Source organism: Nymphaea colorata, chromosome 4 (genome assembly GCF_008831285.2).
Source record: "Nymphaea colorata isolate Beijing-Zhang1983 chromosome 4, ASM883128v2, whole genome shotgun sequence".
Lineage (NCBI taxonomy): Eukaryota > Viridiplantae > Streptophyta > Magnoliopsida > Nymphaeales > Nymphaeaceae > Nymphaea > Nymphaea colorata.
Window position 1 is genome coordinate 18,430,757 of NC_045141.1, and position 24,442 is coordinate 18,455,198.

Below are 24,442 nucleotides of genomic sequence, written 5' to 3' on the forward strand. Positions count from 1 at the left end.
CCTGACTTTTTCAACAAATCCAACGTGTATTTCTGTTGTGTCAATGTGAGGCGATTATTGTGCCTATCAATCTCCACTCCAAGAAAGAATCGTAAATCACCAAGCTCTTTCATTTTGAAGTTTTGCATCATCAAAACTTTAGCTTCTTCTATGTGTTTTTCTGAATTGCCTGTGATAACAATATCATCAACATATATAAGAAGTAAAGTAAATATGTTTTCCTTTCGATAAATGAAAAGAGAGTGATCTAGAGGACATCTCCGAAAACCACATTCTTGAATCTTGCAAGAGAAACTGTCAAACCACGAACGTGAGGCCTGTTTAAGTCCATAAATAGATTTTCTTAGTTTGCAAACCCATGCATGAGAGTCCCCTTTCGTGTATCCTGGAGGTTGTTCCATATATACTTCCTCCCTTAAATCACCATGAAGAAAAGCATTCTTCACGTCCATTTGATGTAGTCTCCATCCATATTCAACTGCCAATGATATAATCACGCGAATTGTTCCCATTTTGATCACAGGGCTGAATGTCTCATCATAATCTTCTCCATATTGTTGTGTAAACCCTTTTGCTACTAACCTTGCTTTGTGTCTTTCTATGCTGCCGTCAGGTTTGTATTTAATTTTGTATACCCATTTGGAGCCCACTACGTTCTTTTCGTGTGGCCTCGGAACGATCTCCCATGTTCCACATTCATGCAAGGCATCCATTTCTTCTTTCATAGCTTTTCTCCAATGATGTGATTTTGATGCTTGATCAAATGAAGTAGGTTCTTCCTCCTTGCCAACTTTTGCCATGAATAACTGAAAATCAAGTGATAAAGAATCATAGCTAACCCACCTGTGAATGGGATGACGAATGCGTTGGGATCTTCTAAGGTGGGGCATGTTGTCTTCTTCACTGTGAGCATCTCTGTCCCTTAGTCGTCGACTGTAGATAAGACCCGAATACCGATGTGCATCGTTGCTCTGTTCATTATTGTTTTCGTGATGACTTGATGACTGTGTTGGATCTTCTTGATTTTCACTTTGAGCCATATCTGATGGTTGTATTGCTCTCTCTGAATCTTCACTTTGAGGCACATCATTTTCTATAACAGGATCTGCATTGAATAATTGTGTACTGGTCCAGGGATCATAAGATTCAATGGTCATAGGCATTTCATTTGTATTATCAAAACTATGTTCATCAAAAATGACATTTCTTGAAGTTTTGATACGTTTAGTTGTTGGATCATAGCATCGAAAACCTTTATATTCATCAGCATATCCAACGAATCTACATTGAATAGCTTTGTCTTGAAACTTGTTCCTCAAGGCAGCATCAACGTGAACATAGCATACACAACCAAAAACCTTCAAGTTCTTGTAATCAGGTTGTTTGCCTAAGAGTGTAAAATATGGCGATTTAGACATCAAGAGTGTCATAGGCAAACAATTTATTATGTATACAGCAGTATGGAAGGCTTCAGTCCACAAGGAAATGGGCACATTAGTATCATGCATCATGCTCATGGCGCTTTCAACTATATGTCGATGTTTCCGCTCAACTACACCATTTTGTTGTGGTGTGTAAGGGCAGGAAATTTGTCTAGTTATCCCTTTTTCACGTAGAAATTCAATAAAATCAAGCGAGGAATATTCTCCCCCTCCATCACATTGAAAATGCACCACATTGGATGAAAATTTAGTTTGAATCATGGCATAGAAGTTTCGAAATATGTGAGGTACTTCTGATTTGTGTTTCATGAAGTAAATCCAGGTGAAACGTGAGTAAGAGTCAATGAATAAGACATAATATCTTGACCCAGACATGGAATCAATAGGGGCTGGCCCCCATACATCAGAAAAAATAGTTTCAAAAGGTTTGGAAGCCCTTTGATTTATATTATGGAAAGGTAAAACATGACTCTTACAAAGTCCACAACTTGAACATTTTTTGACACTTGAAGTAAGAGGTAAACTTGATCTTGGAATGAGACTATCTGTGACAAGTTTTTCAATGAAATGTCGACCACAGTGTCCTAGCCGACTATGCCACAAATCAGACTCCAAAAATTGGTTAGGGCCCCTTACTTTTGATTGAAAATGGCAAGAACTTGGTACTGATGACGCATTATGAGAAAGAGAAAATGTCTTCAATCCTATATCAAAAGTGGATGAATCCTTGGGTAGACATTTCTTGAGGACGTACATATTCCCTTGACGCTCCCCTCTCGCGAACATTTTCTTCGTTTGGAGGTCCTTGACATAGCCAGAAGAAGGTGTGAATTCAACAGAAGAGCTTGTATCATCAATGAGTTTAGAAATGGATATGATGTTCTTTTTTATATTGGGAGCAAGAACAACATTAGACAGTGATAGAGACGAGGATGACAATGGAATATGTGCATTTCCAATATGTGTAATAGGATGAGATTTTCCATCACCTGTTATAATGCAACTTCTACCGTAATGAGGGGATAAGTTAGTCAATTTACCTGCATTTCCTGTCACATGGGTAGCTGCACCTGAATCCAAGAACCATTCTCCCTGCTCATTTTGCTTTATAGTCATCTTTGAGAATGCGGCCATCAATAGCTGTTGCATATCTTCAGCGGTGGATTTAGAACTTTGTCCTCCTTGTTTATAATCATGTCTTACCCCTTTGTTTTTATTTTGAAGATTAAACCAACATTGTGCCTTCATGTGTCCTTTCTTGTTGCATTGAAAACAAATTGGTATTTTTCTTGAAGTATCCAAAGGAGACATACCTTGGTTATGTGGTGTTGGTAGAATGCCACGACCACCATGGTTGGAGTTCCCATGGCTCTTACCAAACTTTACATTCATAGCCAACACATTTTGGGAGTTCCCTTGATCAGTCCTTTCAATGACTCTTTTCATATTCATTTCATGTTGGAGAAGTTTACCTTGTAGTTCGTTGAAGGAAGGCAGAACAGGAAGGACCTCAAGAGCTGTAATAAAAGCATGATAATCATGCCCAAGTCCATTCAAGGTTTGCTGCACCTTTTTCTTATCAGAAATGTTATTCCCTGAGGCAGCAAGTTGGTCTGCGACGGCCTTAATACGCCCCAAATAATCCATGATAGACGTTGAACCTTTGCTCAAATTCTGAAATTCTTTCTTTAAGTACATAATTCGAGCTTCTGATATTTGGGAAAAGGTATCAGCAAGGGTTTCCCATAATTCTTCTGCAGTACAATCATCAGAAACTGAAAGTAACACTTGTTGAGATAAAGTTGACAAAATATACGCAACCAGACTTTGATCACGTCTCATCCACATAGCATGTTCAGGATTGTTGTCTTCATGAACAACAATAACTTCTCCTGCCTCATTTTTTATTTCCTGTAAGACGGATATTGGTGGAGCCTTTGTTGAACCATCGAGATGTCGAAAGAGGCCTTGACTTCTTATGAAAGGCATGATTTGCTTTTTCCAGATCAGATAATTCTCATGGTTGAGTTTTTCGGTAATAAGGTGAGGAAGAAAACTTGAGGACATGCCAGAATGCGAAAGGTTTTCCATGACAGCAGAAAGGAATGGTATATAGGTAGAAGATGAGAGGGAAAGAAGACACGATATAACAAGATGTGTCCTTGGTAAGCAAGAAAAAAAAGGAACAAGAATTGCGCAAGAGAAAAGTAAATTCAGGATAGAGACAAGATGAGAAAAGAGTTCTAACCAGATCAGACCTGTTTGGGCATTTCGTTTGGTAGATATAACGTAACCTGGCGCTCTGATACCATGATAGAAATGTAGCACCAATATCTGTAACCCGAAAACAGCACTCACGCAGGAAGATAGAGAGAGAGAGAGAGAGAGAGAGAGAGAGAGAGAGAGAGAGAGAGAGAGAAGAAGAAACTGAGGAGAAGAAGCCGTAGCCAAAATGGTTTGCACGGCCTCTATTTATAATCTCATTTTCAGAATTCTAAGAGTCTCCAATCGTAGAATCCTAGGAGATTTCACAAGCTCCAAGGACATTAATTACATCATAGAAACGTAAGAGACTTCACATATTACAAGGATATTAACTACAACATAGAATCCTAGGAGACTTCCCATATAACAAGGATATTAACTATAACATAGAATCCTAGGAGACTCTTCACATGTTACAAGGACATTAAATATTTTAACACATTCTACAAGGAGGTGGAATCCTAAGAGACTCCTCTTCAACGTGCTGGTGAAGGATTTATATTTTAACAATAGGGAACCGGGTCCGGATATGGACTCGGTCCCATGGGTGCGGATACCGAGGCTGGCTCGGTACCCTAGGCAGGGCTCTCTACCTCTCTCTCTTATAATCTCCACTTATTGTAAATTAGTTGATTAAGTGGAAATAATTTTCTCTTTCCTAGGGTTGCGGTTTTGCTCCTAGGTTAGAGCTTCTCCGTGGTTTTTCACCTCTTCCTGAGGTTTTCCACGTATATCTTGTGTTTTGTCTTCGTTTTCTTCCTCCATTGCGTGTTTCTACAATATCAAAAGCAGAACCTCTGATTTTTCAGTCAAATATGCTGCCAGTTATTGCCATAAGGGGTCATGATAGCTTATTTTGCTTTTCCTTTCACTGTTACATTTAATCAATTTATTTTTCCCTTTATTTCTGGTTGCTCGATTTCGGTCAATTTGCTTTATTAAAATTATTCAGGAGAAAGAAAGGGACAACTGGGAAGCTTCTATTCTGGCACTGAAAGCAAAACTGGAGGAATCTGAGAATGGCTGCTTGCGCTCTGAGATTGAATCAGCAAAAACTAGAAGTACGTATGCCTTTTCTATGTGCTTGAGTTAATTATCATGAGACAGTATGTATGACCACCTATAACTATGGCAGGTGAGCTAGAGTTACAGTTGGCTGTTCTAAATCAGCAGTTAAATGCCAAAGACTCCGAACTCTTGGCTGTGAAGGATGAGGTATGGCCATTCTTTTGAATCAACATTTTGAAATATGGTGAAAACCTTGATATGGTTACCTGCTAAATTTTGTGAGTGCCAAATGCTTATGAATGCATGCTCGCAAGTTATCTTTGTCTACATCACAGTGACATAGATTTGACTACTGCCATTTTCTTTTAATTCAACTCAAAAGCACCAACTACGCATAACTTTTACTCTCCCTTGTGTGTTCAAAATAGAGTGTTAAATATATAACATATATATGTGTGTGTGTGTGTGTGTGTGTGTGTAACTGTGTATATATTATACATATGCCTTTTATTCTTTTATTAAAGAAAAGGCACTGTATGGCCTAAAATAATTTCTGAAAGCTTTGTTTGATAGGTTTGATCGGTTTAGTAGGGTAATGTTTGAACAAAAACTTGCTATCTTGAAGCTGCCTTCTTTGTTAAAGATACTGTTGCAGGAATTGTTATTTTGCTACTTTATGTTGATGATATGATTATCATAGAAAACAATATAAATGAAATAAATCAAATCAGAACTTTTATGAGAAAGGAATTTGTAATGTCTGACCTGGTTTATCTAGCATATTTTCTTCAAATTGAAGTTGCCTATTCCTCTAGGGGACATTTTTCTTTCGCAGATCAAATTTGTAACAGATATTATCACTAGATCTGACATCACAAAAGACAAGAAAGTCGATACTCTTGAAACTCTTGGGGTAAAAATGAAACTTGCTGATGAAGAACCTCTGGAGAATCCTACTCCTTATCGACAACTTGTTGAGGTTTATCACATTTGACTATTAATAGACCAAATATAGCTCATTCTGTTCATGTCACAAACTACTTTCGACAGGCTCCAACTTTGGTTTACATTATCAATCAAAAGCCCGACGAGCAAGGGAGTATTTTTTATCATGTTCATCTCTATTGGATTAATGTACTAATGCTGATTGGGGTAGAGACCCAAATAATTGACACTCTATTACAAGTTCCTTGGTTTTTAAGTAGTTCTCTAGTATCAAGAGATGTAGTTGGTTCTTGGTGAGAATAATCAAGAAATTAGTGGGAGTGATGGTTGAGTTTAGGGTTGGAAGTAAATTTGACAATTGTGGATCAGCTGATCAGGTATCAATAAATTTGCATAAGTTTCATATACCCAAAGCTTGCATGGAGCTCTCTATCTCAAAGATGCTCTAAATACAAAATGGCTAAAATGGTATCTATTGCTACGGGAATTGAGGAGGCACAAGCAAATGAGTGTGTAAGGACTGACATGCAGAAAAATGTGTGTAAGAACTGCCATGCAGACAGAAGGGAAATTCTTAGTTAATAACATATTATTGGGTTTTTAATGGGCTTGTGACCCGAGCTTGACAATGCATAGGAGTTTCATGCTTCACAATAATTGCTGATGGTTGTGAATAGTTAGTTTTACGGTTCCATGTGCAGGCGATATAGCATTTCTTTTAGGTAGGATACCTGTACGTAAGGAGGTACATGACAGCAACAAACAGTGTTTGCTATATGAGATCTGGGGGCAAGGGTATTGTAATTGCTGCTGCAAGAAACGGATGCATGAAATTTGCTTGTTGTATCTTGAATGAGAAGAAAGTAGGCATTTCAGCACTATCAGCTCCATCAGGCCTTCATTACATGCCGTTATCTTCCTTTGCAACTCCTCTGATGCTAAGTTAAATCTTTGTGGTCAATCATCCAAATGTTTCTTATATTTTCCTCTTCATCCTATAATATCTGATGCATTCATCTTCCTCTTCGCTTATTGCCTCATCATGTTTACTTGTACAAATGAAGTCAAAGGGTCAAGGGCATCATATTCAGAAACTGGAAATGCATTGACAATTGCACTGGTTCCTCTTATGCTGCAAAGGAAGCTGTGTTTGTGTCTCTTTCTGTCTAAAGCTTGTTTCATGGTGGTGCCGTTGGTTCAATACTTTTGCTGAATAATTTGCAGCTTTAATATCACAATACTTTGAAATATTTCCAATTTATGTGACTGTGGTTGGCACAAGGCTGTCAGTAACAGTAGACTGTTGCTCGTGTATATGCAATTGTTGTGTGCATATGTTGTGTGCATATGTTGTGGTCAACTCAAAACAGTGCACCTTCTATATTTAAGTTGTGAACCACAGTGGTACATATCTAATGAAATGCAGTACTGTTGGCTATATATCATACAGGTTCTCTTTGCACTGTATGTTTCCCCTTGTTGGACAACATTAATGTGATTAGCTTTCACGTGAAGACTTTGTGAGCTTCTGATATGATAATCTTCTTTTTTGCCGAGAAAGGGTTCCATGTGTTTCTTCTGATATGCAACTGACCATTTACCATTTTCCCCATTTTTCCAGGTTAGCAACTTAGAAAAAGAATTTTCCTCTTACAAGGTTCGTGCACATGCTCTCCTTCAGAAAAAGGAAGCGGAGCTATCTGCAGCTAAGGAGACACAGCTCATTCAAGCCCTTGAGGCAGCAGTAAAGGTATCCATCTTTAATAGTTTCATAGCTCAAATATTGCACATCTTGCATTTAATCAAATGGGTGTTGAAGAACTATGTTAAGCAGTTCCTTTTGTCTTGTTGTCCATATTGAAGGTGTATTTTCTTATCACCTGTATTGAAGGTGACATTGATTACTAAGGAGATTACTCGTGCCTGTTTGTTTGAGCTAGAGGTGAACATTAGAACCACTTTAAAGTTTACAGGAAGAATTTTCTGGCAGATCAATCGATTTAGTCTGTCAGTAATCTGATTTCTTGGTTAAATCCAGTAGCAAATAACCAGTTACAAATTGTTAAGGAGCAAGAAGGTGGACAAGCCCTTCTTTGAACCAATTCTTGTCCAGAGTTTTGACTTGATTTGTTTTGAATTTCTTTTCTCCTAGCATAATCTCTTCTTACATCAAAGGCCTTTGCCTCACTTTATTCAATTTCTGGTCAAGTTCCTGAGTTTCAAGCGTTCTTGTTACTTGTGGTTTCATTATGTTTTTCTTGGATTTTTATGCATGCTAACAACTTTTCTTTTTCCTGCTCCTCTTATGCATTATGGATTGTAGGAAGCAGAAACAGAACTTGCGGCAGCAACACTGGATAGGGATCGTGCCTATCAAGATCTTAATGATTTTCATAGTAAGCATGATGAAGAAATTAATGCAAGGTAAAATATGATAAGCGCATGCATGACTGTCATGCTTTTCTGAAGATGCTTTGTTCTACACTTCTACTGTACTGGGTTAGTTCGGTTCATTTAATTAGTACTAGTTCTTAAAACTACAAGCTAAATATGGATGTTAACCAAAAGATCTATGTGATCGGTTTTCAATTTTTGTTTTAATGTTCTCCGCTATTATGATGATAAAAGAACTCTAAATGAGCTGGGTTTATTTATATGCCGAGTACAGTTTAATCTGTTTGTGCAAGGTTGTTTGCATGCTGGAATTTTAAAATTTCTAGTAATTTGTTTTACCTAATTCTGTCAATTGCTATGTTTCTTCATATATGTACCTGTTGATTTTATGTACAGAAAAGTACTTCAATGATTTTTACTTCAGGAAAGTCATCTTAATAGTATGATTTGATCTAAGCTGGTGCAAGGAACCATATCTTTACAGTGCAGCAAGGGGCTGCTCTTCAAGTGCCCTTTTATGCACAAGTACATTTCAGTTGATTTTTCTTTTTTAGTTTCGGCACGTGTTGCTTGCTCTTTTGGGCTTCATTATTTTCTTCAACTTTAGTGCATCAAAAAGAAAATACATAAACGAATACTAGCTATACAACAAAGTATGTGTCTCGTTGAATATTTGCAACTGTCAAGTCTTTATCATTATGTGATCTTTTTCCTCAATATGTCAAAGTGTCCATGTTGTCAATGTTAGTATTAAGCAGATCCAATGTGAGAGGAAATAGTCTTCGTCAATAGAATACTTTCTGTAACTTAGTTTCCGCAAGACCCGCATTAATGAAAAAGGTCTCTGCATAACCTGTCTAACTTATGCCAGTTAATCAAAGAATAAGACAAGAAAGTAGACTTGCTTATGTCCAAGTCACGACTTCTACTGGATAAACTTGTCTTTAGTATGGCTCTTGACTTTGTGATTGGTGGAAACCCTGTTGCTAAATTGATGGCTGGATGTGAAGTAGGATCTGTTGATGAATTTTTGGAATGACGGCCCTTTGATGCCAAAAAACAAAAAAGAAAACAAAAAAGATGAAGATATTGTTTAGTTTCCAACTTTTCGTGTGTTTTCTAATCGAATTCTACTTAATAATAAATAGCTCATAATTTAAGAACAGATACGAATGTAGGCTTGTTCTTAGCAAGTTTTGACAAAGGCTTTTGCCTTCTCTTTTTAGTCACTATGTCTTGTGAAACATTAGTAAATTGTCACACAGTTTAGATGTAGTTCAGTCATGTTCTACCTGGAATGACTTTTGATGTTTGCTTTTTGCTGTAAAGCCAATAGAATGGCATTCTACGTTCTAAGCTATATTACCTGTTGCAGGTCTACTTCATCCATCAACTTTTATTCTTTTGTCCCATAATTTATTCAGATGGTTCTCAAGTTTGTGCTCATGATTTTCTTTCACATTGCACCAAATTTCTCCATTTCAGAGATAAGGCTCTTAGCATTGCTGAGAAAAAAATCAGTGACATGGAAGCAAATCTTAGTTCTGTTAGATCACTTCACTTGTCTGAGAAAGAAGCATGGCAACAGAGCCTCAAAAATATGGAGCAAACTTGGAGATGTGAGCATTAAAATTGACTGTTTCCTTAGATTGCCCTCTTCCTCACCAGTATGATGGAAATGTAAATTTTCTCGTATCTTGCCTGAAGTAAAATGTGAAGCATTGGAGGCACAAGTAAATGAAGCATCTGAAAAGAGCCTGGAAAAAGAGTTGGAGAGTTTTAAGCTGCAATATAAACAGTTAAAGGTACATTATATTAAGTACTATTCAACCATTTAATACTTTTCAATTCATGGTTTTTCTTCTGTTACACCTACGATCATCTTACTTTGTGACTCATAGGAAGAGCATGATTCTTTTCGTGATATTGCTGAAAAGATGGTTGATGTGAAAGATAAGGAGATAGCTAAACTATTGGATGAAAAAGACAATCTTCAGCGTACAATGCACGCCAGACCACAAGTATGTTCCTCCAGCTGCTTGTTAAGCAGTTCTGTTTGGCATCTTTATTACTCACTGAACTTTCACCCTGTTAAATGAGGTTGAAACCAAAACGTGTTCTTCGCATGCTTCTTCTGTTTGTTTCTGCCTGTGATAATAGTTCACAATGGAGTCTTCTTTGAAGTAGATTCTACAATATTTTTCTTTTGTTTTCCCTGTCTAAGTTGTGTTTTTCTATGTAATTCTCCATTCTCATAGAAGGGAAATGCTAAAGCCTATCAATCTTTCCTGAGGCTAGTACTTTGTGTTGCATATGATAGTTTGTCTACTTTAACTTTTTGTCTGATGATTTTTCTATTCAATAAGGTGTTCAAATTTTCTCACTTTCTGATAGTTTATATGCGTATTTGTCTTTGGGATTCTATTGATTGTAATACTCTGGTATTTCATGAAATATAAAGTTTATATCCACTTACATGAGGGTTTTCATTTATGGTAAGTTGTATCTGCCTGCTTCTCATTTGTCATTCTCTCATTGCTTCGTGAGTTGTGTATCATATTAACCTTCATACTGCCATGAATTGTCATACCTCTTATCTACTAGCTGTACTAGTATTGTCTCTTCCATTTAATAGCTATTGGCTTTTGCAACAGCTTGAAACAAACACACATTGGAAGAGCTGTTATAAACTTTGAATAGGCTTTGGCTAGTATCTGCAATATATGTGCTTTGGCTTTCATGGATAAATTTGTAACACCCAATCGTCGGTTTAGTTATGTATTAAAGATTTCTTGGAAATTTTCAAGGGCTTATAAGGGGGTTAGTTAAGTGATCAGTTGTCTTAGTTCTTAACTTTTTTGGGTTGGAATTGAAGTTACTAAGGGGCAGGTTGAGATCCGCCAAACTAGAAATTTGAACCCTGTATGGAAGTGGGCTAGGTTGTTACAGTTGGTATGGGACTGGTTCAACACATGGGCCTAGGGTCCCACACACGTAGATGCATGTGCCTTAAGGGGCGTGGATTATAGCACTCCATTATAGAAACTTAAAGTTTAGTCTCATATTGAATTTGTGAGAAATTTTCAAGGGCTTATAAGGAGGCTGGCTAGGTGATTCATTGTTTTAGTTCCTAGTCTTTTTTGGGCTGAAAACAAAGTTTTCAGAAGACAGGTTGAGATAGGAGCTTGAGCCTAGTGTGAGAGTGGGTTGGGTTGTTACAAAATTCGTTTTGATGCTTCTTTTATTTTTTTAAGGCCCGGGCCTAACAAGTCTTTATAAGCATTTTTATTTCTGCTTCTTGTTTTATTTTGCTTGTCTAATATGTGGGTCGGGTCTTAGTTAGGTCCTGTATTAAACCCAACCCACCTATGCCTGGTTGTATACACACACTTAAGGGAAATAAAACGCTAACGAGAATGAGATTGTCTTTGTGAAGCTAGGCTTCTGCATTTTGTGAGACAGAGAGTAGAGGTGAATGATGGTGGCTACTTTGTAGCTATCCATTTTCTTGTTAGGTGAATTACCTTTTCAGGCCACTATTTTTCTCTTGATTTTTTTTTTTGGGGCATATGACTAAGCGCAATACCTTTTTCTTCTTTGTCTGTCTGTCCACCAACACCTATAGCTGAAATACTCAAAATACTCCTGTTCTGTGCATTGGATTTTAATATCTTTGTCATCCTTGTTTTGATGCATCCACACTTTTATAATATTAAAATTTTTGGTTCCAGATTGTACACAACGACAGTTATGACACACAACAAACAGGTCAGTCATTCTCTAAATGCCTGGTTGCCTGCAGTATCAGTAGTATCTTACTGTATGATCTATCATGATTCACTTATCTGCTCTTGAGTTTCACCACATTCATTAGTTTAGCGGATGATTGCTAGATCTTGTGAAGCACGAAAGCCCATTATCTGATGCATCTGTAGCAGAACAACAGATTCTGGTACGTAGCTACAATTTAGGATTTTTTTTTGCTTCTGTACATGATGGTTGCTCCTAACTTTTGCATACACTTCTTTTACACTGATTTTGTCAAGAAAGAAGCATTAGACTGCAGTGGTCAAATAGTTGCTGTTCTGATAATAGTTTAGGCCAAAATGGAGAACGTTAACATGCCAAGATGAAAATATTTCACCATGGAAGTCATTACATGTGAAACGAGGCCTGAGAGACACTAAGCCACCAAATCCTCTTATTTCCGAGCAATATGTGATGGTTAATGAAAAGCTAGTAATATATCTCATGAAATACAAGAACCCATTCTAGTGTTTTAAACACTTCAAAGTCTGACATGTTTTTAAGACAAGTAAAAGGCCTATAATTGGGATGTGGTCCCATATATCCACCATGAAGACAACTGCTAGACATGCCTAAGGGTAGTTTCACACTTCACCAGCCATTATGAGTCTAATGGTTAGTAATAATCCAGCCTAAATAAAAAATAAGGAAAAAGCATTCACGAAGAGAATATAATATGATCTGACAGTGACAGCATGTGCCTGCAGTCTGTGAAGTTGTTCGATTTTCTGCTCATGTCACTATGCCAGAATTGATACCCTCATTTTTGGCATAGCGCAGCATAAACCTCTAAGGCCATTTACTTTAGGATAGTTTCATTAACTAATTACAGTTTTGACAAATGAAATAAATTCCAATACAGATGTTCAGGCAAATCAGAGTAGGATGCCAAAAAGTTTCCATAACTTGTACTGCGCAAACATGATGTTCAGATTGCATTTTCCATGCGGAGTAGAAAATTTGTCTTGACCTTTTTCCCTTTTCTGCATGCAGTTGATCTTTTTAGTTGATTTCTTCATGATTGTCTGGAGGATCCACTGGGTTATTTCCTGAGATTCTCATTGACAGACTTTTCCAACTGTTTAAATGCGGAAACATCAATATTAAGTTTTTCCTTTCTAACAAATTGTAAAAGTTTAAAAGGGCCTGTTAGAATGAATTTCAAAATATAGTAAGTTCTTAGAAATAAAACATGCCATCTGATTATGTATGATGTGCTAAAAATGTCATGGAAATTGGTTCTTATTTTTTCATGTGAGGTAAATTAGTCATTCTGAGGTTTTATGAATTTATGGTATGGAATTTGTTTTAGCTGTTGGCTAGGCAACAAGCTTTGAGAGATGAGCAACTTGCACAATCGCAGCGCCATATCTTGGCACTTCAAGTAAGTTCTAATCTGTTTTTGTTTGGAATTATGACATTGCCATTAACTTTTCTGATATTGGATGTCATCAGGAAGAAATTGAAGAGCTTGAACATGAAAACCGACTCCACAGCCAACAGGTACCTATCGATACAATTCATGCTTCTCTTTTGTATAGCTTTTGGCACTCTTATAATGGAAAAGGTGCTTTTATTGTGTCCATGCTTCTTAAATATTCTTGAAAATTGATATGATCAGTTCATGCTGTGGAGATTACATGGGAACATGTCTTGGTTTATTATTTCCCTGCCAATATATATGTTTGCATGCATGTATATATATATATATATATATAATGATCATGGCAGCAAGTTTTAGGTATCAAACATCTTATATACGAAGTTACTAGCCTACCAAGGACGTGAAAACTATGCACAACAGAAGAGAGAGAGAGAGAGAGAGAGAAAGAGAGAGAGAGAGAGAGACGCATGGTTATAGCTGACATCTTCCCTTCTCCCTCTCTCTCTGTCTCTCTCTTTATATATGGTCTGAGTTGGTCGACTAGTCTTTTCTGGAACCTAGCTAATTCCCACATTAGACTAGCTTCCTCAGTGACTTGCTCGATAGTCTACCAGTAGATAGTTTGACAACTAAGCTTGTATTTTCCTGAAGGAAGTGAATGAATCTGGTACAATGGTCGCAAGCAAATGGATTAATTCAATCCTGAAAAATGTAGCCGGTATAGTTTCAGTTCAGTATATGTATATCTTTGTCTGAGAAGCTGCAACCACCTACCTAAAATTGGCTTCTGTACTTTAAGTCAGAGGTTATGAAAAAAAATTGCATGCTATAATTTACAGGGCCATGGCACCCCCTGTGATTTTAGGAAAAAAAAATTGCGTGCTATAATTGACAAAAAATTTTATTTGGTCCCTTTAAAAGTTTTGAAAAATATAGTTTGGCCCAGTCCAAATTTTGAAAAAGATAATTAACTGGGGCCCGCTAAGAAAAAATGCCTAGATGACAGCTGCTAAGCTTACATTAGATAAATGTTTTGTGTGGGCAAAATTTTAGGGCAAAGTTGTATCCTCTTTATCGCATTCAAAAATTTTGAGGCAGAATAAACACTTCAGCCGAAAGTTTTTGCCATGTTGGGAAAATTTCAAGCCTGTCATTTGTCTCTAAAATATTTTCCTATCTTCACATAATCGGAGGCCCTAGGCATCCTGTTATGCTAGTTAGTGTCTTGTATGGTGTTGCATACTCTTTGTAGGAAATGATGGTTTTTGTAGTTAGCTAGCATCAGATCTATATTCTTTTTCTTTCTTTTTTCTCTTACTCAGGATATGCAGGTAAGGTCTAGGCTAACCTTGTCCTGAAGTTGAGTAAATAAAAGTCACAGGCATTGTGCAAGACTGCTAATCTAGGGAACGGACTGCAAGATTATATTTCCTATTTAACCCTATTATAAAAGCTGCTTGAAAATTGTATTGATGCCCCTGTATGTACATAATAGTTTGAACCACCACCTTGTCTAATTTTATTCCATATACTTGATGCTGGCACAGTAACATATCCATGTAACTACACAGATGAGCCAAAAACATATGTAATCTTGACCAAGAGAAAGATTACTTTAGAGTGAGAATCTACTAGTTACCAATATCAGCCCAAACAAGTAGTCCAGATCTGACTAAATCTTGGCTTGGACGAAATTGAACATATAATGACTGACCCATATTGGATCAGATGTAGGCTCAATGCACCAAAAGATAGAAGAGGTCAAGGAAGGAAAAAGGAAGGCAAGAAGTGAATTAGAAGTGGTTGAAGCGAAAGAGAAAACTTTGGAAGTAAATCTGGACAAATGTTTATCTGATTTCCTTGGACAAGTTGAACCTGCACTCGTTATTGTCTGCGACTCTGTACTGATAGTTTGCAACTTTACATTTGGCCATGGTTGAAGCAACTGGGCAGAACTCGACATTTTGTGACTTGCATGTCAGATGCTGCATTATGTCTTTGTCAATGTGTGTTCAGCTCCTTTGAGACACTTATTTGCATATATAAATTACTGTTCTGCCATCCTATTACTACCAGCTAGTTGTCTAGGACATCTGATAACATTTAAACTGAAAATTTTGATGTGAAATTAAATACACGCAGTTCTTGGAATGTTGATGATCTACTTGATGCTTAGAGCAAAATTGGAGCTGCATTTACAATAAAGCTTATATTTCATTTGATGGGTTTATCTGTTGTGGTTGTTGGTCATCGCATGTCATCATGTATATTACCAGCTAATAATATTTGTGTGAGTGTGGTGTGTGTGGGTTTCCATGTAGTGTATGTCTACATTGGGCAGACAAAACACAAAACCCTTCTCAAGCATGCGAGTCCATCAGTTCTGATAAATCTGAACATTTGAGTGCAGGAAGCTATGCTTAAGGCTGAACTCCGTGATATGGAGCGGAAGCAAAAGCGTGAAGGCATAGATATGACATATCTCAAAAATGTGATTTTGAAGCTACTTGAAACGGGTATGTTGGCCTTAAAATTACGTTTTTTCAATGTTCTGAAGTAACTTGGACTTTATTGCTATTACTATTTTTTTAATGTTCTGAAGTAACTTGGACATTATTGCTATTACTATGTATAGGTGAAGTGGAAGCCTTACTGCCTGTTATAGCTACTTTGCTGCAATTCAGCCCCGATGAGGTGCTTTTTTGGCTTCTCCTTTTCCATCTCTTTTCTTGTTTACCAACAGGTAAAATTCATTGACAATCTATTCCTTGTTATACAATCTTATTTGCAGGTAAAGAAATTGCAAGATACTTACAAAGCTGTTGCTGCTTCTGCCGATATTGCATCACCTGGATCCCGATCACTGTTGTCAAGATTCTCATTTTCATAGTGTCGGAAACTGAAAACATCTTTACTTGAACATGATTCATCATTCTTGTGGATGCAAATTAAAAGTTTCCACAATACCCGTGCAATTGAAGAACCCTTTCACTGGAGTACTCATACGATGAAGGTTTACAAATAGAGTTTTCGTTCTGCTGCAAAATCACATGTATTTTCTTGTAACACTTCTCTGTATTCCAAAAGCATAGCTGTAGCGACACCTTGTGAAAGAGCCTACACAAATTCATGAACAGCGAGGAAGAAAATAACAGCCTATTCATGGCAGTGCTAATGTAGATAAATTTATATACAACATTCTGTACTCATATTCTCGGTGGTTTGGTGGAGTCACTTGATTCCTGTTTGATTCTCAGGAGAAATAGAATCCTTCCTTGATTCCTGCAGAGGGTCCCCATACTCTTCCTGCGATTTGGTGCGCACTGCATTTAGATTTGATACGAGGTACCAAAAATTTTGTGTGAGAGGGCAATATTTAATTCAAATCAACACTCAATGAGAACGTTAGTGTTACACACCACTGGTCCCGAGAGTCGACTCTAAGGATACAAAACTTTTGAGTACCAATTCGAACGACAGCTTCTTATCGCAGATGTTTTTAGCCACATGAAAATCAACCTTCCACAAATTGCAATACTTTCAACCCAAAAATTGAGACTATTCGTGTTTTTATATTAAATAAATTGCACTATAAGTTGCATGTTATCCTTAGATTGAAAACTGAAAAAAAGATTCAGTCATTCTTTCTGCAAAAGCACTCCTCCTAATATGAAGACTCTTGAACCATTTATAAGCTTGCTGATTTTGCTTGTGCAGAGAGTGACGTTCATGAAAATTGAATCAAACGATGCCTATGGTTGCCAGTAGTGCCTACTTGTTCATTGTAATTTCTTTTGAACAGTGTATTGACGTTTTTAGTGTCATTTGGGTTTGCCTTCTTCACTTTTTTTTTTTTTTCCATTTTCGTTCAAAAATGATTCATAAATATTTAAAATAATACAATTAATTAAGAACTACTTTGTGTTGGACAGAATTACTTGAACTTGCGGCCAATATCAACCGACACCAGCTGATGCAGACCAAAAGTAAATTTGTGCTTGAAAATAAACGTTTGGGCTTGATTGAACTTTTTATTAAGAGAAAAGTCGAAGGTCTCAAATTCTCTTATCACGTTTCCTGAGAATTCGAGTAGTTCCTAACAAACTATTGAAAATTTTTATTTTTTGTAGGTATCCCTTGTTGAAAAAAATAGTGCTAGAGCGTGGGGAATTCAACTCATTCCATTCCGACTTCGGCCGATTGTGTCGAATCTGTTTTTAAAACCGGTCCACCTTTTCCCGTACCTTTTACCAGTGTCCTCTCTTGTTTTCAACTCCCTTTGATCGTTTTCTTTTCAGACTGCTAACATTTCCTCCTGTTGCTTCTCTCTCTCTCTCTCTCTCTCTCTCTCTGGGAAAGAATACAATGGTGTAGATGGGGTAAAAGAGATAGTTCTAACGAGGGCAATCGAGTAAAGAACAGTACAACCCCAAAATTGGAACAAGAGGGAAAAGAGGTATCCGTCGTCAAAGTTTTTTCTAGTTTTTATGGTCTGCAAATGTCGTGTTCGCTCTCTACCTGGCGTCTTCTCAGTAGCGAGTGAATGATCGACGGAACGAAACGTCTGATAAAGAATCAGGTATGCAAAGTCGCTTTCGTTTGTTTTCTTTTCATCTCTTCATTTGCGCCATCAGTCATAAAGAAATTTCTAGAGAGAAAAGGACGGTCCAGGGGGTTATCGCTATCTTCTTTTATTGCTGTGCACATAAATTGGTCGGGCTCTTATTTTTCCCGCACGCAGGGGATTCGAGTGAGAGATATGCCGAAGCTGGTCATCGTCAAGTTTACGTTCCCCCTTACTTTATTGTCTTCCATGAAAAATCGGAAAAACTCCATTTATGTGCTTGTCTTATAGAAGTGCAGCTTTTTAAATTCTTGCTTCTTGCTGTCATTGTGTCCAACAAGAGCTTTTCTCTCTCTCTCTCTCTCTCTCTCTCTCTCTCTCTCTCTCTCTCCCCACTCCTCCCCGCCCCCCTCCCGCTCTGGTAAGGTAACCTCTCTTTGTGCTTACTTTAGATGGGCGCTTTGCTTTATGCTTGTCATAACAGTCTATATTAGTCCGGGACTGTGTCAGTGAGCAATTTGTTGGTCTTATGTCTTATTCCTTTTCGCTACTTTCATCCGCTTGGTTAAAATTGGGTCCTCTCTCTCTCTCTCATTGTTTTGACCTCTTACTATGTCTAGTGTTGTCAATGGATTCACATAGAGCGACATGCGAGAATACACAGTCACAGAAGGTGGTACAACACAGAGTTCACGTCTATGTTCAGTAATTCATCATGAACTTTGAAAAGTGAGAAACCGCCTCGTGATGAGAGACCTGGTTGTGCTAGTCGTTACTTACGATAAACATATTGGTAGATGGAGAACTCGTAATTTCGAAAAGGCAAGAAGATGGAAGTTGGAATCTCTCTTCCTTTTTATGCTACTGCTACCTTTTCTTCTTCAAGTTTGTAGTTGTATGCAACATTTAGTGAAACGTTTTTTTTTTCCTCCTCACATATGCTTCTCTAGATTTTGTGCTACCATTTTGGTCGCTGCATCGCAGTTCTCCTTTTTAGTTAGATTTTGAGTTCACTTTTCTTGTACTTACTATTCTTCGTCTTTAGCAGTTCACTATTTGCCTGACTATTCGTTTCTTCTCTTTTTATAGAATTCTAAAAATGGATGGCCTTGGTGATGGAGTGTTCTCAAAGGTTTATGTTTCTATTTGCAATTTTTTGCGCAAACTTCTGTGGGCCATCTTAGCTGTTGGCCCCATACCTAATCATGTTGCAGTGATCATGGATGGTAATCGTAGATTTGCACGAACCCGCAAACTGGAGAAAGAGTATGGTCATAGATTTGGATTCCTCTCCTTGATATCCACTCTTCGCAACTGTTACGAGTTGGGGATAAAATACGTGACTGTTTATGCTTTTAGCATTGATAATTTCAAAAGGAAACCTGATGAAGTCGGTGGGCTAATGGAATTGTTACAGGAAAAACTTGAGGATGCTCTCAAAGAAGAAAGCTTTATCAAAACATGTGGCATCAAGGTTTTGTTTGTTGGGAACTTGAGCCTCTTGCCAGAGCAAGTACAGGATTCAGCTAAAAAGTTGATGGAGGAAACTGCACATAATACTAGAGCAATCTTGTCAGTCTGTGTTTGTTATACTTCTACAGATGAGATAGCACATGCTGTTCAAGAAGCTTGTGATGAGAATAGACTGATTTGCACCATGAGATGCAATAGTAGCGGAACCAACAAAGGGAATTCAGATGAATTTCTGGTCACACTAGCAGATTTGGAGAAGCATATGTACATGGCTCATTGCCCAGATCCTGACATATTGATCAGGACATCAGGCGAGACTCGTTTGAGTAACTTTCTTTTATGGCAATCTTGCTTCTGTTACTTGCACATTACAAAAGCACTCTGGCCAGAATTTTCACTCAGGCATCTCGTCTGGGCGATTTTGGAGTATCAAAGAGTGCAACCGTACTTGGAGAAGATGAAGAAGAAGCTATGAATTGTTTCCGGCATTCAACTAGTTGCCTATGTACCGCCATATCCTCTGGCTGAGCGATATGTTTAATATCACCATAATCAATCTTTGGCAAATAGTAGGCACAAGGTTTTCTCAGTACCGGAGTTTGGCTGGCTTTTTGAATGGCTCTGGAGGATTTTAATATGCAGCAACTGTAAGCAAAGGGTGATTATTGGCACTTGAAAAATACCTTGTATCATCACTGAAGAAACCTTCGCTATGTCATGGAGTCTGGTCATCGAATAATCAAGCGATTGATTAGTATTAGGCAAGGTTATTAGCTTTTGTAATGAATCCAGCTTATGTGAATTAGGAGTACTGATAAGCATAACTTTTTGGCATATATGTGTGTTGTCACCTAACAATGCAGCTGATCTGAGCTAATCCATCTAATGCCTCGGTATAACTCAGCTGTTACATTACTTGATAATGATTGGTTGATCAGCCATCTCTATAGGCAATGATCATTCTTGTGTTATGGCCGTCCTGTTTGATGATGAGTTCATGGGAGCCAAATTTCACATGCATTCAAGCTTGGTGGTTGATGAAGAACTCGCAAAAAAGCCATTCCTGCAGGTTACATGCATAGCACCTTTGACTATCGTAGTTGCAATTTTCCTTTTTGTCAGATAAGTTCGATCATATGAGTGAGGAGCCCTTGGTGTATCAAAACCATTGTGCTGGTTTACAAATTACTACGGCAAACATATATCTATTAAATCATGCGAGTTTAATCAACAAGGTATAAAAGATCACTAGAAATAAACCTGCATACATGTTTAATGATATAAGGTTTATTAAGAAAAAGAATATGTTTGCATGTATACCAATAAGCAATATATGACCTGAAGAAGTCGGCATATTTGGTTCGGCTGCTGCAACATGAACAAGCGTGTTCAAATCTTACCGGCGTAAAGGTTTTACGACTTGGTGCCTATAGCAACATGGGTTAGGTTTGCTTCAACGTTGTCGTTCTAGAAGATAATTCAACTGGAGCATTTTTGTGGGACAACATTTCCTGGCTTCCGGGTGTTTATTGGCGCGACAAATCTGCCGATGTCGTGTCAAATCTTAAATTAGATTCGAAGCTCATCCATTGGTGTACTGTTGCTGGTTAATGACACCAATTGTTTTAAGACATTCTACCCGTTTTTCTCCTCCAAAGCACAAGATTATGAGCAGTTCAGTGAGAACTAGAAAACACACTGCACATTCGGATGAAGAAATAACCTGCATATACTTGGGATTGCAGAAAGACGCCAGAAAAATCTTTTCAGATTCAGAGGGAAAACAAACTTGCATAGACTTGCGATATAAACGGACATTTATATAGACGATTTTGTGTCACAGCATATTGTTGGTTCTTCTTGTTGGTAGCGGGCAGAGGCAGAGAGAGAGAGAGAGAGAGAGAGAGAGAGAGGCTTGTATGTCCTTCAGGGCATGCTTTCAGCTCCGCGGAACAGCAGGGCCGCTCCGGCCATGGTTTTGTCATGCTTCGCCATACTTTTCCGGTGAACGACTATTACACAATGGTTCTTCATCTGAGGATAACTCTTTGCTAACGTTCTATAAGTATCGCAGCATGCACCGTTCTGGCTCTGCAAGTAATCCTTCTGTGTATTCCTCCATCTTCAAAGTCTGTGCGTCGTCCGGTCTCATAGAACAGGGTGGTTGTGTTCACGGCATTGTGATAAAAAATGGGTTTGATTCTGAAACTTCTGTAGCCAACTCCATTATGGGCTTTTACAACAGCTGTGGCATGACGGCTTCTGCAAGGAATCTTTTCCGTTTCATGCTGAGCAGAGACTGTGTCTCTTGGACTGTCGTGATGGCCGGTTATATTGAAGATGGTACTGCAGATGAGGCATTGCATATATTTACGCAGGCCCGATCTGCTGGGTTGGAGCCAAATATCTCCACATTGGTTCTTGTTTTGCGAGCTTGTTGCATCTTGGAAGCTCGCCAAGAGGGCAAACAAGTTCATGGGCTGTCGATCCGCAATGGGTACTCATCTGTTTTGTCCATCGAAAATTCATTGCTGAACTTCTATGCAAAATGTGGCGATATCAGAGATGCAGTTAATTTGTTCGATCAGATGCTTGAGAGAGATGTCATCACTTGGAGCACAATAATTACCGGTTGCGTAGAGAATGGGCAAGCTCATTTCGGATTGCAGATGTTTAAGGAAATGTGGGTTTCAGATGATATTAATCCAGATGGTCTCACAATGGTCGGTGCAATTCGAGTTTGTTCAAGCTTAGGTGATGTAAGTGAACTAAAAAAAATGCACAGCTGCGTTGTCAAGTTGGGTTTTGAATCTGACGTATTTATGGGTAATTCTCTAATAGATGCTTACTCAAAATGCGATGGCATTGATGAAGCACGTTTGGTGTTTTTCAATATGAAATTCAGGAACAAGGTTTCGTGGAATTCCATTATTTCTGGCTCAGTTTATACTGCGAGCTATGTGGAAGCTTTGATGCTGTTCCGTTTGATGCGTCAGGAAGGAACTGAAGCAGATGAAGTGACCATGGTTAACTTGCTTCAATCATCCAAGTACATAGGAGATGGAAATCAATGCAAGTCCGTGCACACTGTGATTATCAGAAGGGGACTCGAGACTCCTCATGTACTGAACTCCATCATGGATGCATATATGAAGTGTGAACTTTTAGAGATTGCCAAGCGGGTGTTCAATGGGATGACAAATAGGAATTTGGTTTCTTGGAGCACATTGATCGCTGGCTTTAACCACTGTAGCAAACCCCATGAAGCAATCCATACTTTCAGAGAAATGATACTGAGTGGTGAGAAACCCAACTTTATTACCATGTTGAGTGTTCTCGAAGCCTGCACGCTCTTGGCATCATTACAGCAAGGGAAATGGGCACACGGTTTCGTGATCAGAAATGGATTTGAGAAAGAAGTTGCAGTTGGTACTGCTATTCTGAACATGTATGCTAAATGCGGGGATGTGGTGTTAGCCAAAAAGGTCTTTGATTTGACGCCGGAGAAAAACATAGTAACATGGTCTGCAATGATTTCAGCATATGGCTTTAACAGCCGCGGAGAAGATGCAGTAACATTGTTCAGAGGAATGCAGCTAAAGCCGAATAATGTGACGCTGCTTTCCTTACTGTCTGCTTGCAGCCATGGTGGGCTGGTTGATGAGGGTCGCCTGCTTTTCAAAGAGTTTGCGCACGATCCTGAAATGTCATTGAGTTTGCAGCATTATGCATGCATGGTGGATCTGCTAGGTCGAGCTGGGCTGCTCGATCACTTGGGGGAGCTCATCAAGGAGATGCTGTCAGCAGGGATTGAAGCCGGAGCCAGTGTATGGGGAGCAGTTTTGAGTGCATGCAGGAGCCATGGCAACACCAACCTTGGAAGAGAAGCATTTGAGTATGTCTCTCAGTTGGAGCCTGCCAAAGCAGCATGCTATACACTAGCCTCAAATATGTATGCAGATGCTGGAGTGTGGAGCGAGGCCGCGAGAATGAGGAGTTTGGTGAGAGAGAGGAGACTCAAGGTGGTGGCTGGTTATAGCTTGATACAAGTGAAGAATGGGGTGCATAAGTTTGTCTCAGGAGATAGATCTCACCCCCAATCTTGCGAGGTTTATGCAACAATTGAGCATTTGCTTGGTGCCATGAAGTTGGTAGCCATTGATCACAATTTTCTCTCTTAATTTTATAGAGGGTTCTTATTGAACATCGAATAAAAGAATTTAGTCTGTCGCTGTGTAATAAAAGAGAGGGAGAGAGGCCAAGTTAAAAGTATACATTATACACCAGTAAAATAACCAACTTAGCTTGAATATAACAAATGAGAGAACTGAACTTCTTTGTCCCTCTTCAAGGACATCTAAAATACGACAGAAGCAACGGTTGGTATCATTGGAGGAAATTTAACGTTTATATGAACTTCTTTAAAACATCGTTTGCTATTTTTCTCCTTTTTCTTCAAATTGTTATGCTCCTCTTGTAAAGTAAATATTAACCGGTTCTCCCCTTACCCTTATTCTCCTGTTTCAAATTCCCCATCAAAGTTGGTACGTGGTTAAAAATGATTAAGACCCATCAACACCTGTTGTTCAGTTAGATCTGCAAGTTGTTTTGGCATTATAATTGGCCTTTTCCCGCACCTTCCCATGGTTTAAGTTATTACTCGATGTTTTTGAACTGAAATCTAAGAAATGAAGGATATGTTCAAGAATGTTTCTTCTTTTTCAATTGCAGTCGAAGGATTCGGATGTTAAGAGCATAGACTTCCTTCAATGGCACAAGCAGTTTGGCAAGAGCAGATTCTAAATTTAGGTATATGAGAGTAGTGGCTGGTGAGGCCTTTCTCCCAAAGTAATGCCCCACTTGCAGATCCAACACTATTCTGCTGGAAAGCAGTTTATCCTCATACATGTGCAGACTAGTGGAGAATAATTCACTATAATACACATACTTGTGCAAACCAACTAAACACAGCAGTTTATAGATACAACCTGTAAAACCAGAGGGAAAAGTAAATCCAGATAAATGCCATCGACCTCACCAAACTCAAGCAAAGTTTTGGCCTCTTTTTTGTTTACTTAGAACAGAATATGAGGTTGATTAACTTGAACTCCAAGGTGTGTGGGACTCCTCGAATTCATTTTAAGTTGGCATTTAGTTTAA

The 24,442-nt window shown here is 38.3% G+C and overlaps 3 protein-coding genes across 4 annotated transcripts in view; all 3 read left to right on the plus strand.

The window, feature by feature from the left end:
* The window catches only part of LOC116252706 (protein GRIP), a 37,839-nt gene extending 21,385 nt beyond the window's left edge, over nucleotides 1-16,454 (plus strand). Inside the window, exons 8-21 of the mRNA XM_031627149.2 lie at nucleotides 4,660-4,768; nucleotides 4,843-4,922; nucleotides 7,282-7,410; nucleotides 7,984-8,084; nucleotides 9,540-9,673; nucleotides 9,762-9,859; nucleotides 9,956-10,075; nucleotides 11,786-11,822; nucleotides 11,948-12,006; nucleotides 13,174-13,245; nucleotides 13,317-13,364; nucleotides 15,656-15,761; nucleotides 15,881-15,939; nucleotides 16,037-16,454. Coding sequence (XP_031483009.1) covers nucleotides 4,660-4,768; nucleotides 4,843-4,922; nucleotides 7,282-7,410; nucleotides 7,984-8,084; nucleotides 9,540-9,673; nucleotides 9,762-9,859; nucleotides 9,956-10,075; nucleotides 11,786-11,822; nucleotides 11,948-12,006; nucleotides 13,174-13,245; nucleotides 13,317-13,364; nucleotides 15,656-15,761; nucleotides 15,881-15,939; nucleotides 16,037-16,135 — 1,251 coding nt within the window. The 3' untranslated portion in view covers nucleotides 16,136-16,454. The remainder of the gene's footprint in view (nucleotides 1-4,659; nucleotides 4,769-4,842; nucleotides 4,923-7,281; nucleotides 7,411-7,983; nucleotides 8,085-9,539; nucleotides 9,674-9,761; nucleotides 9,860-9,955; nucleotides 10,076-11,785; nucleotides 11,823-11,947; nucleotides 12,007-13,173; nucleotides 13,246-13,316; nucleotides 13,365-15,655; nucleotides 15,762-15,880; nucleotides 15,940-16,036) is intronic.
* A 998-nt stretch (nucleotides 16,455-17,452) lies between these two features.
* LOC116253399 (dehydrodolichyl diphosphate synthase CPT3-like) lies at nucleotides 17,453-20,118 on the plus strand. 2 transcript variants are annotated; one of them, XM_031628196.2, is made up of 2 exons: nucleotides 17,453-17,824; nucleotides 18,899-20,118. In XM_031628196.2, exon 2 carries the CDS (start codon nucleotides 18,909-18,911, stop codon nucleotides 19,755-19,757), a length of 849 nt encoding a protein of 282 aa, XP_031484056.1. In that variant the 5' UTR covers nucleotides 17,453-17,824; nucleotides 18,899-18,908; the 3' UTR covers nucleotides 19,758-20,118. The 2 variants fall into 2 exon arrangements, with proteins under 2 accessions (XP_031484056.1, XP_031484057.1); XM_031628197.2 differs by lacking the exon at nucleotides 17,453-17,824 and adding an exon at nucleotides 17,868-18,631.
* A 154-nt stretch (nucleotides 20,119-20,272) lies between these two features.
* On the plus strand, nucleotides 20,273-23,508 carry LOC116253398 (pentatricopeptide repeat-containing protein At2g17210-like). Its single transcript, XM_031628194.2, has one exon. It carries the CDS (start codon nucleotides 21,202-21,204, stop codon nucleotides 23,461-23,463), a length of 2,262 nt encoding a protein of 753 aa, XP_031484054.1. The 5' UTR covers nucleotides 20,273-21,201; the 3' UTR covers nucleotides 23,464-23,508.
* Nucleotides 23,509-24,442: the final 934 nt, after the last annotated feature.